We start from the raw sequence: 18530 nt of genomic DNA on the forward strand, positions 1-18530 counted from the left end.
ACGACACCGTCGTGGTGGGCCTGATCTCTGATAACAACGAGACGGCCTACCTGAAGGAGATTAGGAATCTGGAGAACTGGTGCCAGAGGAACAACCTCCTTCTAAATGTCAGTAAGACAAAGGAGCTGATAGTGGACTTCAGCACTAAGCAGGAGAGGAACTACCAGACCCCCGTCATCAACGAGTGCCCAGTGGAGAGAGTGGACAGCTTCAAATACCTCGGAGTTCACATCACGCAGGACCTGTCATGGTCCTGTCACATCAACACCGTGGTGAAAAAAGCCGGTCAGCGTCTCTACCACCTTGAGAGACTTCCAACTGCCCTCCAAGGTGCTCAGGAACTTTTACTCGTCCACCATAGAGAGCATCCTGACGGGAAACATCTTAACCTGGTTCGGGAACAGCACCATGCAGGACAGACGAGCTCTACAGAGGGTTGTGCGGTCAGCTGAGCGCACCATCCGCTCCGAGCTCCCTGACCTGCACTCAATCTACAGCAGGCAGTGCTGGACCAAGGCCAGGAAGATCGTGAAGGACCTCAGCCATCCCAACAACGGACTGTTCTCTCTGTTGAGGTCAGGAAAGCGATTCCGCTCCCTGAAGACCAACACAGAGAGACTGAGGAGGAGCTTCTTCCCGCAGGCGATACAGTCTCTCAATCACACCACCACACAGTACTGACTCACACATATAGGTCTTACACACACACTGGACATTCTGGACATTGTTATCACTTAAATCACTTTAAGCATATTTGCACTGCACAAGACATAATGTGGATTGCACAACACTGGTCACTATATTCTTCATTTCCAGTTAATACTTGTACAGCTGCTGTTATTGTGTGTGTCTGTGCATATACACTCAACAAAAATATAAACGCAACACCTTTGTTACTGCTCCCATTCCCCATGGGATGGACGTAGAGACCTAAAATTCATTCCAGATACACAATATAACCATCCCCCCCAAACAGTGGTCACAAATCAGTCCAAATGTGTGGTAGTGGGCACATCTGCTATATTGAGATAATCCATCCCACCTCACAGGTGTGCCACATCAGGATGCTGATCTGACATCATGAGTAGTAGAATGGGAGGGAGAGCCTTCAGTTTTCAGGCCCCTCTTCTGTGGAACCAGCTTCCAGTTTGGATTCGGGAGACAGACACCATCTCTACTTTTAAGATTAGGCTTAAAACTTTCCTTTTTGCTAAACCATATAGTTAGGGCTGGACCAGGTGACCCTGAATCCTCCCTTAGTTATGCTGCAATAGACATAGGCTGCCGGGGGATTCCCATGATGCATTGAGTTTTTCCTTTCCAGTCACCTTTCTCACTCACTATGTGTTAACAGACCTCTCTGCATTGAATCATATCTGTTATTAACCTCTGTCTCTCTTCCACAGCATGTCTTTTATCCTGTCTTCGTTCTCTCACCCCAACCGGTCGCAGCAGATGGCCGCCCCTCCCTGAGCCTGGTTCTGCCGGAGGTTTCTTCCTGTTAAAAGGGAGTTTTTCCTTCCCACTGTTGCCAAAGTGCTTGCTCATAGGGGGTCATGATTGTTGGGTTTTTCTCTGTATCTATGAAGCTCCTTGAGGCGACTTTGTTGTGATTTGGCGCTATATTAATTAAATAAATTGAAATTGAATTGAATAAGCTGCGTGACTGCCCTGGCGGCCCTTTTCGTTGTCTCGAACCTGTGGGCGATTTCATAGGCTCTTGCCAGGGTGCGTGGTTGTTCTTCCAACAATTTCTGGACCATTTCAGCATCTGCCAAAGCATTAGTGAAGATCTCTACAGCAATACAGTCCTGCTCCAGCTTGGAGCGGTTGGCATACACAATGGAAACCTTCTCATATATATCCTCTGAGGGTGTGCAGGGCCTCACCTGGTTTCCTGATTCTCTGCCATAGCTCAATGCCAATGGCTGCTGCATGCTCTGAACACGGCCCATTGGCAGCCTCCACCTCCTCCACAATCCTCTGGTAACTCCAGTGAGCAGATTTGGGGTTTTTGTAGATTATGGCTCCAGCTGCGCCCCTCAGGCTGAATCTCAGTTGGACAGCCATGGTCTTCTCCGTCCAGCAGTTGGCCTTTGCACAGGTCTCGAACTGATAGAGTCTTATGATAAAAGTCTCTGATAAAAGTCTTTCCATGACCCTGACCCATCGAAATGGTCTGGTTGTAATGTGGGAATTTTCTCCTTGCCCCTCGTCTGTTCATCAGCACTACAATCTGCAAAGCCACCGTCTTGCACTGCACAAGGAAAACAGCCCCGTCGCCCTGGCGTGGCTTGTTTTGAACTGTGACCCTGGCCATGCTTACAAAGCCCACACCCCCCATCTGGTGCTGGTATTACCATGCGAGGTGTTGGGGAAAAAATAGCCCTGAGCTGGCATTTCATAGCTGTATTGTGTGCAGGCACACTGGCACAGCACATGCGAGTGAAATTCTTGGGCTCGCACACAAGAATTTCACTCGCATGTGCTGTGCCAGTGTGCCTGCACATGTGATGTGACAATAAAAGTGATTTGATTTGATTTGATTTTTGCGCAGGTTGGGGTGTACCCGGCATAATGTGTAGCTTTGCTGTCTCAGTAAACTGTGTTTTTCTAGGGACATTGCAGGTACAGTTCCTGGCGGTGAATGGCTGGCTGCATGGCAGAGATGTAACAATCCGAGATATGTGGTCATGTGTGCCATGCCGTCCCACTGTAAGCGGTGTAGATGTAGTGTTACCAGGGCCTTCACATTCTGAGCACTGAAACTGCTTAAACTCACTGCACACTGCATTCTGCTTTGCTATTGGTGTTAAGAAAGGGTTGGTGTGGACTGAAGGTGGCGGGGTGAGATGCCATGCAGCCTCAAACTCTGTCATATTCGCTGCTGCTATGCTCGCCGCTGGCGTTAACTCTATGTCTGTGATGAAGGGGTTGCTACTGTGGATTCTATTGTTTACATAAGTGGCACGGTCCAAATTAGCTGTGCCACTCTCTGGGGATTCTGACAAAAATGGGTTGCTGCTCTTACTGAAGTCCCGGAGCTGCCATTGTCACTGTCGTCCGAGGGAAAACAGAAAAAAAGAAAAAAAAAGTTTGCTCCCTCTCTCTCGGCGCTTTGCGGAGTTTAATCCCGGAAAAGAGTCCCCAGTGTTGCCATGCCAGATCCGCGGCTCCGAACCGTAGTAAGGAAACCTCTGGCAGTTACTTGAAGGTTCTGTAACTGACTCGTAGCCGGAAACAGCTTACTATACAGGTCAACTCCGGTAGCAAAGGTCGAAGGAGGCGTAGGAAAATACTGAAACTGATACATTTCCCATCAGGCTTCATTCTTAAGGGCCATGCCTGTACATAATGCTTAAGGTGGGAAATGATATCTATGCTCTCATGTACAACCAATGGGCCAATAATGAATGGTGTAGCGATGAATTATCATATGCGTTTCTTGAACCTACCTCACAAGTACAGCGAGACAAAGTCAGAACCATGGCATGGATATCCATGCTTCACTTATTTGTTTCAGAACTCACTTTCCATCGATGCCAGTGCATCGGATCATTCTCTCATCGCCATGCTTTTTTTAGCCAGAACATAATAGAATATTTCATGAAAGCAGGGTGAGGATCATCCCTATTAAAGATTACATAGACTTCAATGACAGTTTAGTAAATATAGAATACCTTTCTTATGACATATCATATTCTGGATGTTTGAAGATAAGTCATTCTACTACCAAATTCGTGTTAGTTTTTCACACCTGATTTAGCAGTTTCTTTTTGCCTGTTGGATATAACAATAACATGAAATAAGTCCAAGCTCAAAAATGCAACTGCATTTTAAAATATGGTGCAGTTTACCTTTGTGCTTTGTGTTTGTTTGTTTGTTTTCTAATTCTAAACTGCCAGGGAGGCACCGAGACCATGACACAACTGTGAGTGTATATATTGTGTTTTTGTCATGGTCTGTGGCCCTATGTCTGTGGAGTGTGTGGGCTGCCCTGGTGGCCACACCTCCGGGCTGGGCCATCACCTGCACACCTGCTTTCCATTCTGGGCTATTACCTGGAGGACTATTTAACCCACGCTGACGGATGCTCCACGCCAGTCCGTTAATCACCCCTCAGGGGTAACTAGGCTTCCCGCAAAAGCTTTGTACATATGTGTCATTTGAACTGCGTTAATTCTGCCTTCATGTGCCTAGGGTACGATCCGCCGTTTGTGTCTGCTACCTGCTTGTCCTCCTGCTTGCGAGCAGTGCATCATCTGACCTCATCCTTGCCTCCTCGGATTCGCTTCCCACGGAAGACTTCCCCCCCTTCCGAGTCCCACTGTCCAGCTCTGATCGTAAGCCAATTACAAAAGCCCTGTCTTGTTGTGTCTCCCTATTTCCCAGCTGTTACAGGAAAAATGATTCTATGTTTCTTTACCTTCTTTTAAATGTGCAAGCATGCCCTTTTGTCTATGGTTAGATTAGTTTAGAATTATCTTTTTAGACTTTCTCAGCAAAGACATACTGTTTTGGGACATATTGTTTTAGATTGTTTTATCTCTCACAGCTTTCTCCCAGCTCTCTGCTGACGAGACTAGCGCCACATATGGAGTTGTTTATTTTATCTGTTTTGTATTTTCTTATCCTGTTCTCACTGTCTTTCCTATAAAAAGTGCCCAGCCTCTGTACACGTTGTGAGTTGTTCTGAACAGCTTACCCGTGTGCACGTTAAAGCATAAAAAGTGATCTTGTCTCATTGTGTCTTTATTTCTCCTGGGTCTTTTACAGAGTTTTCCCCCAACACCAGCTCACTAGTAATTTTCTCCCCTTTCTGTTGCAGCCTCCCATGGTCCTGATTATGGCTTCCCTGTGTCGTTTATCTTCCCATTTTTTCTTCAGTTCCTCGTTTTGTTTCTTTTTTTGTTCCGGGTCACCTTTTTGTTAAAGCAATAAACTGTTTTCTTGCTCGCATTTGACTTATTGAGTCTCCTTTTGGATCCCATTTGTGTGAGCGCACTGTGGTGCATGACAGTTTTATTGTTGTTGTACGCTCTTTCTCTCCCCCTCTCCTCTGTCTGGGTGGAGCTCATCTTAGGCTCCCGCCTCTGACCCACGCACCTGCCCTGATTACCAAACCTCCCGCTGATCTACCTGATTTCATTAACACTACTTAAGATGGCAGTTCAATACTTCTCATCGGGCTTAAGCCGCTTTGAAAACTAACCCTGAGATATGTTTTTGTGAATCTCTATCCAAATTTAAGACTGTTTGGTAAAGGCATCAGCGCAGTGATGAAACATTTCTGACAAAGATGTAACAAAAAAAAAAAGGAATTCAGGATGGAAACACTTTTTCATACAACTGTGTAGGGTTAAAAATATAGCTTAGCCCATTAGTATTATATTATAGCCAGTTTTTTTGCTTGATTACATGCTTTTGGAAGCCGTAAACAAGCTCCTAATATAAATCCGATGAGATATTTCACCACTCTTCTTGGTGGTAGTATAGGTAATTTTAATTAGCTGGCTTCCTGGCACAGGACTGTCAACAGATAGAGAGTTAATACCCTACAGCTTATGACAAAATTTGATCCGAAGTGATTGATGGCCCTAATCACGACCTTTTGACCTCCCGCCCCTCCCCCCCGGAAGCGTGTAATGAGCGTGACGAATCGTATCCGGAGAAGGGGGGGTGGGAAACCCCCCGCGTGACGAATTATATCCTGAGAAAGGGGGGCGAACCCCGGAAGCGCGCCATCTGTTGCTAACCGTGTCGAATTGCATCCTGAAAAAGGAGGGGTGAACCTCCGGAAGAGCGCCATCTGTTGTTGGGAAAAAAAGTTTTTAGTGGGAGGGACTGCAGCGAGGGAGGAGAATAAAAACCAGAGAGGTGGAGCCCCGTCACAATTTCTAAGTCTCACACACAAGATGGATTCTTTCCTTCTGCAGCCCTCCAGCGGTCCTGTTTACTTGGACGGTGAAGAAATCTGCTCTCCCGCAGAACCCTCCTCGAGCATGGGCGGCAGCAGCAGCGAGTGGGCCTCGTCGATTATCAGTGATACGCCCGTCTCTGTCTACAGTACCCGACCCGAAGCAACCGACACTCCGCGGAAAGAAGGAAGAAGTAAGAGCGTCTTCATGTTCCGCAGCCAAATTCCAGCACCGAGAAACTTGCGAGGAGAATGGACTCTGCCTGCTGAGGGTTGTGGAAAGTGGGGCTACATATTCAAATATGAATCGGGGGAGCTCTGGTTTTATCAGTTGAACGAAGGAGAAAGCTTGACGGAATCGAGCAGCATTGTGAAGCTGACTCCCAATGACTGGGCCGTGCTGAAGCTGCTGGTTGCGATGGCTATCGGAGAGGCAAATGAGGATTTTCCCATTCCTGAAGAGGAAGATGTTGCCGCTAAAAGACCCCGGAGAGAGGTAGATTCTCCTCCCCCTCCTCCTCCTTCTCCTTCCGGCTTCGGTGATGAAGAAGAGCATGATGAAAAAGACCCTCCTTCCCCTCCTTCTGTCTCCTCTGATGAAAAAGAGGATACTGCTGTTGAGAATGATGAGGATAAAGAAAAGACCCCCTCTGTAGAGGATGTTTCCTCCCCTGATGAATCAGCTGTTGAATCAGCTGATGATGATGATGATCATCCTCTCGACACAGTTACAGAAGAAGAAGAAGAAGAAGATGATGAGCCCCTGGCTGAAAAACTTCCAGAAGAAGATGATGAGCCCCCAGCTCCAGAAATAAAAGAGGAGAAAGCAGCTCCTGAGAAAAAAGAAAACATTCCCCCAGCTCCAGAAATAAAAGAGGAGAAAGCAACCGCTGAGAATAAAGAAAACATTCCCCCGGCTCCAGAAAAAGCTACGGAAGAAGAAATAGAAGCTATTCCCCCTCCCCCGCCGCGGAACGGAGGCATACGCTTCAACGATGAGCAGCTGATCAAGACTAAAACAATCTTGTCAACTGTCTGGTCTTCAGGAACCACAGCCAAATTCAACCCCGACTGCGGATTATTTCGCAGCATGATGGTTATACCAGCCAAAGAGTGGGTCGTAAGAATGCTGCAAGTGAGGAAGGATATTACAATTCTTTTTCAAACTTGCCGCTGCTGGAGGGATGCCGTAGGAGTAAGGAAATGTCTCAACTTCTGAAAATCCCCGCCCCTCCCGGACCACGCCCCCCTTCCTTCTGTTTTAAAAGTCCGATCAAAAAGCCTTTTTTTTAGCTCAGAGAGAGAGAGATGGACTCTGCACCCCTGCTTCGCAATGAGGAGACCAGCTTCACCGATTGTTTTTCTGACGAGGGTGAACTGGTAACCGACACTCCCGGTTACTGGCCTCTGAAGCGCCAGAGGCGGCAGCAGCATACCGACGAGATGGACGGCTGGGCGTCTTCTTTATTCATCGACACTGTGAAAACTGCTGTGTATCATCTGGTCAACTTGGTGATAAACAAGCACCGCACCGACGAATGTAATGGATGTAAGATAGACCATCCCAGCCAGAGACAACACGAGTGCCTGCAAATTCTGGAGGATGATTTTTATTCCGACAATTATTATAACATCAGAAAGAAACTGCTCACTCCTCGCTTTGTCCCTTCCATTCAACGTCTGCTGATTGCCCGCAACATCAAAACTGAGGATGTTAAAGTCGGGATGGTTGCGGAGACCTTGCTTCATGAGCTGAAATCGGTGAGGAAAGTCTTTGACGCCATCACAGACGCTTATGACAATTTGGTGGGTCAGGATGTAGTTAAAATCGGGGAGCTGCGTTTGGTTACGGAGTTTTACAAAGGTTGCTTATTCTTATTCTGCATGCTTCCTATACTTAACCTTGTTTTTTTTAAACCATGTATTCTGTTTCTTTTAAAAAAAAAAAACAAAAAAATATGTCTGTGAGCACTCCTGCAAGCTCCCCAGAACACGCTCTGAGAACACGCCCGGGGATGCCATCAGGACCTGCAGCCTTGTGGACATTGATCCTACTCAGCACCACTCCTACATCGGTGGGGGAGAGAGTCAGAGGTTGGTGGTCTGGCGTCACGTCTGCTTTGGTTGTGGTTGTGGGGTTCCCTCGCTCAAAACGAGCATAAAAGTTGTTGAGCTCGTTGAGGAAGGAGACATCAGAGGATGCGGGGGAGGGTTTGGTGGTCCTGTAGTCTGTAATGGTCTGGAGTCCTTGCCACATGCGTCGGGGGTTGGAGTTGGAGAAGTGTTCTTCTACCTTCTTTTTGTAATGGTGTTTGGCTTTTTTGATGCCCTTCTTTAGATTAGCCCTGGCTGTACTGTAGGCGTGTGCATCTCCTGACCTAAAGGCAGTGTTGCGGGCCGTCAGGAGGGGACGAACATCCCGGTTCATCCAAGGCTTCTGGTTAGGGTACATGGTGATCCGTTTCTGGGTGGTGACACTGTCTGTGGTTTCGGAGATGTAATCCAGTACAGATGAAGCATACTGGTCCAGGTCTGTGTGGGTGAACATATTCCAGTCTGTGTTTTTAAATCTGTCCTGGAGCACTGCCTCTGTCCCCTCTGGCCACACTTTAATTGTCCTCACAGCAGGTTTCACACGTTGGACTAGTGGTGAATACCTAGGTGTGAGGAAAAGGGAGAGATGGTCCGATTGTCCAATGTGGGGGAGGGGTGTGGCTTTGTAGGCTCCAGCCAGGTTGGAATACACATGGTCTAAAGTCTTGTCTCCTCTGGTGTGGCAGGAGACATGTTGGTGGAATCTGGGGAGGACTGTCTTTAAGTTGGTGTGGTTGAAGTCACCAGCAACAATAAAAGCAGCCTCGGGGTGTTTATTCTGGTGTTTGTTAATGGCTGCAGAAAGTTCTTTCATGGCCAACCTAGCATTAGCGTCGGGGGGGATATACACGGCAGTGAGTATGATCGAAGTGAGTTCTCTGGGGAGATAATAAGGTCTGCATTTGACCATTAAAAACTTCGCATTAGGTGAGCAGTGACTCTCGGTAGTAGTGGAGTTCATGCACCAAGCATTGTTAATATAAATGCACAAACCTCCACCTCTGGTCTTGCCGGAGTCATCTGCTAGCCGGTCGGCTCAGTGTGTGTGGCATCCTGCTAACTCGATAGCATTGTCCGGGCAGCTGTTGTTCAACCATGTTTCGGTGAAAAACATGACATTTGAGTCCATAATCCGTCTGTTGTTAGTGATGGAGAGCCGTATCTCATCCATTTTGTTTGCCAGAGAACGGACGTTGGTGAGGAAAATACTGGGTAAAGGCAGCCGGTGTGGTGTTAGCTTTAGCTGAGCCCCTAGCCCTCCGCGCCTACCTCGCCTTTGTTTACGATCTCGGCGCTGTCTGCGTGCACTTCCGCCCGGCCGGGGAGAGTGGGCAGCCTCCGGTGTTCTGGAGATCTCTGGGATGAGTCGGAGATCGGCGATAAAACTGTTGGAGTTGTGAGTCCAGATGTCCAGAAGCTCTTGGCTGCTGTAGGTCAGCAACGCACAGAAATTCTGGACGAATAATCCGGTTAAAAGTAGATAAAAAACTGCTAAATAGCAGATTCTGGAGAGACACTGAGCCTCGCGTTGTTCACGCGCCGCCATCTTAAAAGTTAAAAGAGAATTACAATAATCTAAACGTGAGGTAATAAAGGCATGAATAACACTTTGCAAGTCACGTTTGGAAAGAAAGGGCTTAACCTTTGATAAATGTCTGAGGTGATAAAATGCTGATTTTACCACCCCGTTTACATGGTCATCAAAGGTGAGTGCAGAATCAATTTTAACTCCAAGATTTGTGATCGAACTCTTTAGTTGGGAAGTCAAAGCTGCAAGATCAACATCCAGAGTATGAGAAGAATGACTTGGGCCAAATAAAATTGCTTCTGTCTTCCAATTATTAGATTATTCTGTTATTATATGTTACCTTATATATGTAATCAAAGTAGTTGAATTAGAATACTGCTGTAGATCACATTATACCCTTTAATATAGAGTGTGTGAGCTGTATGTAGTTTAGTTCTCATTATACTTTTGAGTTAACAGAACATATTCACATATTAGTTCATTAGATAAATGTGCATCACTCTGTATCCTTGATCTGCTGGGAATGTGTTACACTGTTTTCTTGACATGCTTAATTGTTGAATCATGAAGAGAAGGTTGTAAGCAGGACACTCTGTGTCTAAAGACAGGGGAGATAGATAGACCACATTCCACACCCCCACCTTACAGAAAGCAGAGAAACAACTGCCGAGGTCATAACTTAGGCGCTGTAACAGAGAAAAAATGTGATGTTTTGGCTTTTACGACTAGCTGGGGGCCACTAGAGACTATAAAAAGCTGAGCAACCCATCACCATTTTGAGACATGCTGTCGAACCTCTGCAAGCATCTCTCCCGTCCGGACGTTGTAATGTTCTGACTGTTGAATTGTATGGAAATAAATGATTGTTGATTGAGCATTGATACACCGAGTATTGTCCCTCCTTCAGCCCAAAGATTCAAAGAATTGGGAGATTTCAACAACTTGGTGCCGTGTGACCCGGATCTTTGGTGTGCTGAGGAGGTGCAGATTTGACCTTTGGTGAGATCGTGAGGCGAGGTGAACAGAGGACCGGTCCAAAAATAAAAAGGTAAGCACAGCCTGTTGTATTATAAATACCAAATGTGCATATTGGGCTTTCCAAATTAATCTGTTCACTGAGTCACATGTATTTTCACAGTAAATTTGTCGGTGTCTGGTTTTTGGCGCAAGATACTAACAACATAAGTTGAGGCTGAATTCCAGTGTGTTAAATAAACTGCTTCTACCGAGATACTAATAACATACTACGTTGGACTAGTTGCAGTAAACTGCTTCTACCGAGATACTAATAACATACTACGTTGGACTAGTTGCAGCCACTTTACCTTCCACATTTAATTTTGTCTAATACTGGCTTCTGTAGCAATAATACGTTAGAATTTATTCTGAAGACGCGGCCATTAGTTCAGTACATTGAAGTCGAGGTTTGTTTATTTTGTTTATGGTGTCAGTGACGTCCTGGCTTTTGCCGGCTATGAAATAGAAGTTGATTTAAGGAAAAGCAGATGCTGGCTTCACGGTGCAGTTGAACGCTGGCAACGCGAGAGCGAAACACGTCCGTAGGTTTGGTTTATGATACGGCGTGTTCCGGTGGTGCGGCCGTGAAGTGCAGTAGTGGTTGGTGCTAGTTTTAGTACATTGGATAGAGGTTTTGACGGTGGTTTGTGGCGTCAGTCGAGTTTTAAGGGCTGCGGTCATAATACAAAGTAAAATTTTAAGTACATAGCAATACCTGGTTTATGATGTCAGGTATAACTTCGGGGATGCAAGCATCACTTTTATGATGCGACTTTGCCCCGTTGTGGCGGTCATAAGCGCAGAGAAAGGGGTATTTTGGTCTATGGTGCAGTGTGCTTTAAGAAGATCTAACAGTTGAGCTCAGAAGTTTCTGTGTAATCTTCCACTGATGAGGAACGCTCTCTGTGTGTCTCACTGATGGTGAAACGCGCTGTGTGTGTAAGGCGCGCTCTGGCTATGGGTGAGGCGTGCTCTGAGTGTGTTTCTGTGTGTGAAGTGTGAACACAGTGACAGTGACGGTTGATGTGTTTGATTAGGAGGACATTAGAGCAAAGACACATTTTAGGATCAAAGGTTGATGCCTAGTGTACCTGTGGAACATTTTGCCTATGGAGTAGCGACCCTCCTGTTCGTGGACGCGCGGGCAGGACCGGCGGCGTCCGGGTGCCGAGGTGGTGACTTGGGGAGGTGAGGGCCCCCGCATAGCTACGGAAATAACACTGGAACGGCCGTGTAATCACGGGTTCACATTTATTCCGGACTAGAACAAGACACATTTTGCGAACAAAGGTTGAGTCTAGATTAGTAAAGAAATATAAAAAGGTTGAATTCCTCGTTTCAGTGGTTGAAATTGTTGTGTGCCTGTCCCCTGACGAGTGTGAAATTAAAATAAAGAGGGAATTTGGAGCCACATAGAGATAGACGGGCATAATTGGGTGTATTACTCTGTGGTGTAATAAAAATAAAAAGGAGAGATAGTAAGAGGTGTGCAGTGGAGAATTATGGAGGAGTACAGAGAGGAATGTGTTGGGAGACTGGCGTACAGTTTACGCTGTCAAGGTAGGCGGGTTGCCTGCTTATCTGTTTAACATGTGATGAAAATGAAATGAAATAAATCTCTTAGTGTGTTAATACAGGAAGCTGCGGACCTGGACCAACTGCCCCCACAAGCACAGCGGTCGAAGCAAAATTATAGGTAATGGGAACCACACCCAGCACGAATCAGCAGCTGTGAAAAAGACAGCACCGAGGAGAGAATTAGAGGAGAAATTAAGAGAAGTTTTAACACATAAAATTGGGGCCAACGGACTTGTGGAGGTTGGGAAGGCGTCCGGAGCATCACAACAAAAAGGTGAAACAAAAACACACACAAGCAGAGAAATCTGAGAGAAAGGCTCCTTTTAAGGTAACGCCTAGTTTGAGAAAAGATAAAATTAACCTGCTTTTATACAAATGCACATACACACAATGAAGAAACAGCTTACACTCATGAACACGTGAAGATTTTCCAGCAAGGTTAAAGAAAAATTAACATACTTAAATGATGAAGTCTATACATTACTGACAAAGAAACCCTCTGGGTTGCAGGACAACAATTTAACTAAAAAAAAAAAAAAAGGAACACTGGTCTAACCAACCAGGCAAGACGCAACAAATTTAGTGGTAAAAAGATTCAAATTGTGACATGTTTTCTGTTGATTGATTAATAAAAGTGATTACTGAATGAAAGAAAGTTCCTTTTTTGGGCTTTTAAACATGATCTTAAGAATTTTAACATATACCGGTGTTGTCCTGTCAACTTGGTGGGTTAGGAGTTGATTATATCGGGAGACAAAAAAAAAAAAAAAAGGGGGAGAGAAGGCTGACACAGGGCCTGGCCCCGTTGTCTCCCCTCTGAATAACACAGCCAACACAACATCATTTTCCTGTTCGTTTGTTTTTGTTTTTTGTTTGTTTTTGTTTTGTTTTGTTTTTGTTTTTTCTATACATATTTAATTACAGGCTGCTTTGCCGGCCCTGAAAGCCGAGGCTGACTGGACTCCTGCTCTCCCCCATACGTGACACTGACCAAATGCTGCAACAGCTGGACCCACAACAACGACTTGAGAATGTCAACAGACCTGCAGGAATGTGATCTCAGGCAGCCGAGACGGAGAGCACTAAACCTAAGGCCCGTTTCACTACACGGGGGAAAATTCCCAGACTGCGTCAGCTGACAGAGCTGTGACGAGACGCCCGCCAAGCCCGAATGAAAAGTAAGGCCGAGCGAAAGAATGCTGACCTTGATAACTTTGCATTCACACTGTGCAGGACAGTGATGGACCAACACGGATGATCGGGTGGCGAAAAAGGGCGTGACCGAGACAAGAGGAGTAACTGAGGACAGAAGGCACCTCAGAATGGACAAAAACACAGAAGAAGATGCAGGTTTCACCTGCGGTGAACCTCGACACTGGAGAAAGGACTGCCCCAATTGGGGTCAGAACCAGGACGGACTGAATTTTGAGCAGCAGCAGCAGCAATGGTTGCAAACAAACTGAAAAGGAGGGGGGCAGGACCCCAGGGCATGCTTCAGGCCGTGGTTTACCCAGAACACCAGAACAGGAAAGTGATGAACACAAACACCCACACAAACACACACATCTACATGCACTGACTCAGAATGAAGAGAAACAAACACACACACACACACACACACACACACACACACACACACACACACACACACACACAGTTTATTTTTGTGTTTAATAAATTAGCTATGGTAAAACTTAAGCTTATAATGTGTTAGACTTAGAAAGGGTTCACTAATTTTTGATTTCTTTTACACACACATAAATTATGATTAGAATAAGTCCTGAACATAATATTTTAAACCAAATTTGAATCATTAGAAGAACAATGGATAACAATATTAGATTATCAAGGCTAGGGAGAGAGGTGTTTTGGTTTTCTGTCTCTTGCAGAGAAAGGAACAGACACCAGACGGGGACCCGGAGATGTGAGGACCCTTCACAGCAGGGACAGATAGATGTAGGGACTGCCGAGACAGCAACTGGGGTCAAGTGTCATGGCGTTTGGGCTCCTGGAGAACACGGATCCCACAAACACAGCAATAACCATGAAGGGGTTGGCGAAAACCAGGAACACCAGACCAACGAGGTTCAAGAGGCTCTTGGCAAAAAGGGGGACACGCCGGTGACCCCAAAATACACAGATCTTTGTTTGAAATCGGGGCAGAATAATCCCCAGAACTGTGCAATGACTAAAGGGTGGTCTAACCCCGGAGGTCGAAGAAAGAAGCTGAGAATCACCCAACTGGAAGACACTGGTAGCTGCAGCAATAAAAATAAAGGTTAAAAGCTCCTTAGACAGAGGTTCTAGTCTAAGTACATTTGAAAGGTATAAGGGGGCATTAAAATGGGAGTGGAAAACTGGAGCACCAAAATAAAGCTGTGGGAGAATTGGGGAGTGATGGGAGAGTCATCTGTAACTGCTGTTATGGTTGTAAATCTAACTTTGCTTGCATCTGAACTGCATGAACACAGAGGTCATCGCACATATTGTCCACCCGTTAAAGGGGGACAGAGGGCCTCAGGATCAAGAAAACCTGGACCTTGCGACCCTGGAGTGCATGTTGTAAGTGATCTCTTTCAGAGATCAAAAGGGGGAATTATTAGATTATTCTGTTATCATATGTTACCTTATATATGTAATCAAAGTAGTTGAATTAGAATACTGCTGTAGATCACATTATACCCTTTAATATAGAGTGTGTGATCTGTATGTAGTTTAGTTCTCATTATACTTTTGAGTTAACAGAACATATTCACATATTAGTTCATTAGATAAATGTGCATCACTCTGTATCCTTGATCTGCTGGGAATGTGTTACACTGTTTTCTTGACATGCTTAATTGTTGAATCATGAAGAGAAGGTTGTAAGCAGGAGACTCTGTCTAAAGACAGGGGAGATAGATAGACCACATTCCACACCCCCACCTTACAGAAAGCAGAGAAACAACTGCCGAGGTCATAACTTAGGCGCTGTAACAGAGAAAAAATGTGATGTTTTGGCTTTTACGACTAGCTGGGGGCCACTAGAGACTATAAAAAGCTGAGCAACCCGTCACCATTTTGAGACATGTGCCTGACCCTCTGGTAGCATCTCTCCCGTCCGGACGTTGTAATGCTCTTATTGTTGAATTGTATGGAAATAAATGATTGTTGATTGAGCATTTATACACCGAGTATTGTCCTTCCTTCAGCCCAAAGATTCAAAGAATTGGAAGAATTCAACAGTCTACACATCTGGTATTCTTGCCAATCCCTGTCTGTGCCCCACTCATGTATTGAGCCATGTGCCTGCTCATCTGCCTGATAGGAGCTTCCATGGGGTACTGAGACAGGTTATTGGTTGGTTGTTGGATGGGACCGGTCCCCTCTGTGAGTCCTTGAGGATCAGGACTGTCTGGCCTTTGGTAAGCCATTCTGGGTGTCTCTCGTCAACTAGCAGCTGGTTCATTTGTGCGGTCAGGTGCTCATGAAGTGCAATCAGCTTCTTCAGCCAGTAGGCGTGTACCATGTTGCAGACTGGTGCTGTCCAACTCTTTATACTGGAGACCCTTTCTTGGATGTCTGGTACAATCCATCTGTTGATCTCCCGTTCCCTTCTCCTGTCACTCGTGAAGACCCCGAGACACTCAAACTCCTCCACTTGGGGCAGAAACTCGTCCCTGACCCGGAGTGGGTATTCCACTCTTTTCCGGCTGAGGACCGTGGACTCAGATTTGGAGGTGCTGATTCTCATTCCCACCGCTTCACATTCGGCTGCGAACCGTTCCAGTGCGAGCTGGAGGCCATCACCCGATGAAGCCAACAGAACCACATCATCTGCAAAAAGCAGAGATGAGATCCTGAGACCATCCAAGTGAAAGCCTTCTGCCACTTGACTACGCCTAGAAATTCCGTCCATAAAAAGTTATGAACAGAATTGGTGCCCTGGCAGAGCCCATCATCCACCAGGAACGAGTACAACTTATTGCCAGCTATGCTGACCAAGCTCTTGCAATGGTTGTATAAGGACTGAATGACCCATAGCAACGGGCCAGAAACCCCATACTCCCAGAGCACCCCCCACAGGACCCACCGAGGGACACAGTCAAATGCCTTCTCCAAGTCCACAAAACACATGCACCCTAAATCCTTGAGAGGATGAAGAGCTTATCCAGTGTTCCACAACCAGGACGAAAACCGCATTGTTCCCCCTGTATCCAAGGTTTGACTAACGGATGGACTCTCCTCCCCAGCACCCTGGCATAGACTTTCCGAGGGAGGCTGAGGAGTGTGATTCGCCTGTAGTTTGAACACACCCTCCGCTCGGGAACTCGGGGCGGACCTTATGCATCCCTGGGGCTCTGCCACGAGTGGCAGTTTATCCCCTTTGTCCCCAGACTCTGCTTCCTACACGGAAGACGTGCCTGTGGGATTAAGGAGGTCCTCGAAGTATTCCTTCCACTGCCTGACAATTTTCTCAATCGAAGTCAGCCGCACTCCACCCGCACTATACATAGTGCAGGTTGGTACCTATCAGCTGCCTCCAGAGTCCCACAGGCTAACCAAGGACTCCTTTTGCAGCTTGGTGGCTCCCCTCACCTCTGGTGTCCACCATTTGGTTCAGAGATTACCACCACAACAGGCACCAACTACCTTGTTCAGCATCTCCATTGCAGAAGCCGCTGCACTGAGCTGCGGCTGCATGGTCCATTCGGACTCAATGCTGTTGAGGATCTCACAGACCTCTGCTAGACATTCCCAGCACACCCCCACTGTGCGTTTAGGTTCACCAGGTCTGTCCATTGTCTTCCCCCTCCACCTGATCAAACTATCAATTGACAGCTCAGCCCCTCTCATTACTTTTAATGTCCAAACATGTGGCCTCAGGTCTGGTGATACAAACAAAATCGATCATCGACCTGCTTTTTAGTGTGTCCTGGTGCCTTGTGCACTTAGGGACATGGTGTTCGTTATCGCCAAACTGTGGTTTGCACAGGAGTCCAATAACAAAACACTTCTAGGGCTCAGATCAATCAGAATCAGAATCAGAATCAGAATCAGAATGGGGTTTATTGCCAGATGTTGAGGTTTACAACATTAGGAAATTGCTGCGGTGCTTCAGTGCAAACATAGTGTCATAAATAGCACTTAAATAGACATGAAAAAAAATAAAAGTAAGAATAAGAATTAAAAGTGCTATGTAGAAAGATATGTGCATGAGATATACATGAGATATATACATGAGAATAAGAATTATGAGTGCTACGTAGAAAGATATATACATGAGTGCAGGTGGTGATCAGTGCCAAACATGAAATGATGCAGTGACACAGCGTGGGGTCATGTGTTAGTGGCGGGGACAGTCATATGGTTATTGTTCATGTGTCCAACAGCAGAGGGGAAGAAACTGTTCTTATGGCGAGAGGTTCTGGTGCGAATGGACCGGAGCCTCCTGCCTGAGGGGAGCAGGTCAAACAGACTGTGTCCAGGGTGAGAAGGGTCAGCTGAGATCCGAGCTGCACGCCCCAGTGTCCTGGAGGTGTACAGGTCCTGCAGAGATGGGAGTCTGCAGCCAATCACCTTCTCAGCAGAGCGCACAACACACTGCAGTCTCTGTTTGTCCCTGATAGTGGCTCCAGCGTACCACACGGTGATGGAGGAGGTGAGGATGGACTCGATGATTGCAGTGTAGAACTGCATCATCGTCCGTGTTGGCAGGTTGAATTTCTTCAGCTGCCTCAGGAAGTACATCCTCTGCTGGGCTTTCTTGATGACGGAGGTGATGGTGGGCTCCCACTTCAGGTCCTGGGTGATGGTGGTACCCAGGAAGCGGAATGAGTCCACAGAGGTGATGGGGGTGTCAGTCAGGATGATGGGGGGGAGTGGGGCTGTGTGCTTCCTCAAGTCCACAATAATCTCCACTGTCTTCTGGGCATTCAGCACCAGGTTGTTGTGGCTGCACCAGGTCACCAGACGTTCAACCTCCCTCCTGTAGGCAGACTCATCCCCGTCCGAGATGAGCCCAATAACGGTGGTGTCATCTGCGAACTTGATTAGCTTGACAGACTGGTGGGTGGAGGTGCAGCAGTTGGTGTACAGGGAGAAGAGCAGAGGAGAAAGAACACAGCCCTGAGGGGAGCCGGTGCTGATGGTCCGGGAGTCCGAGACATTCTTTCCCAGCCTCACATGCTGCTTCCTGTCCGTCAGGAAGTCAGTGATCCACCGGCAGATGGGATCAGGCACATTCATCTGGGAAAGCTTGCCTCGGAGATGGTCTGGAAGGATGGTGTTGAAGGCAGAGCTGAAGTCCACAAACAGGATCCTGGCGTAGGTTCCTGGGGAGTCCAGATGCTGCAGGATGAAGTGTAGGGCCATGTTGATGGCGTCGTCTACAGACCTGTTGGCTCTATATGCAAA

General features: G+C 46.7%; 1 protein-coding gene and 1 long non-coding RNA gene across 3 annotated transcripts in view; one reads left to right on the top strand and one right to left on the bottom strand.

Moving 5' to 3' along the window:
- The window catches only part of LOC113017801 (CMP-N-acetylneuraminate-beta-galactosamide-alpha-2,3-sialyltransferase 1-like), a 41424-nt gene that overhangs the window by 11828 nt on the left and 11066 nt on the right, over positions 1 to 18530 (bottom strand). Inside the window, exon 1 of one of the 2 annotated variants that reach the window (XM_026160906.1) lies at positions 1890 to 2445. The exons of the other annotated variant lie outside the window; for it this stretch is intronic. Within the exon in view, the coding sequence (XP_026016691.1) occupies positions 1890 to 2157 (268 nt within the window). The 5' untranslated portion in view covers positions 2158 to 2445. Of the gene's footprint in view, positions 1 to 1889; positions 2446 to 18530 lie in introns of those variants that run through there. 2 annotated transcript variants of the gene reach the window in all.
- Positions 3845 to 5146, top strand: LOC113017802 (uncharacterized). Its single transcript, XR_003271581.1, has 3 exons — positions 3845 to 4125; positions 4201 to 4343; positions 4829 to 5146. It is a non-coding gene; the product is annotated as an uncharacterized LOC113017802 (long non-coding RNA).

Source organism: Astatotilapia calliptera, unplaced genomic scaffold, assembly GCF_900246225.1.
Source record: "Astatotilapia calliptera unplaced genomic scaffold, fAstCal1.2 U_scaffold_20, whole genome shotgun sequence".
NCBI classification, from domain to species: Eukaryota; Metazoa; Chordata; class Actinopteri; order Cichliformes; family Cichlidae; genus Astatotilapia; species Astatotilapia calliptera.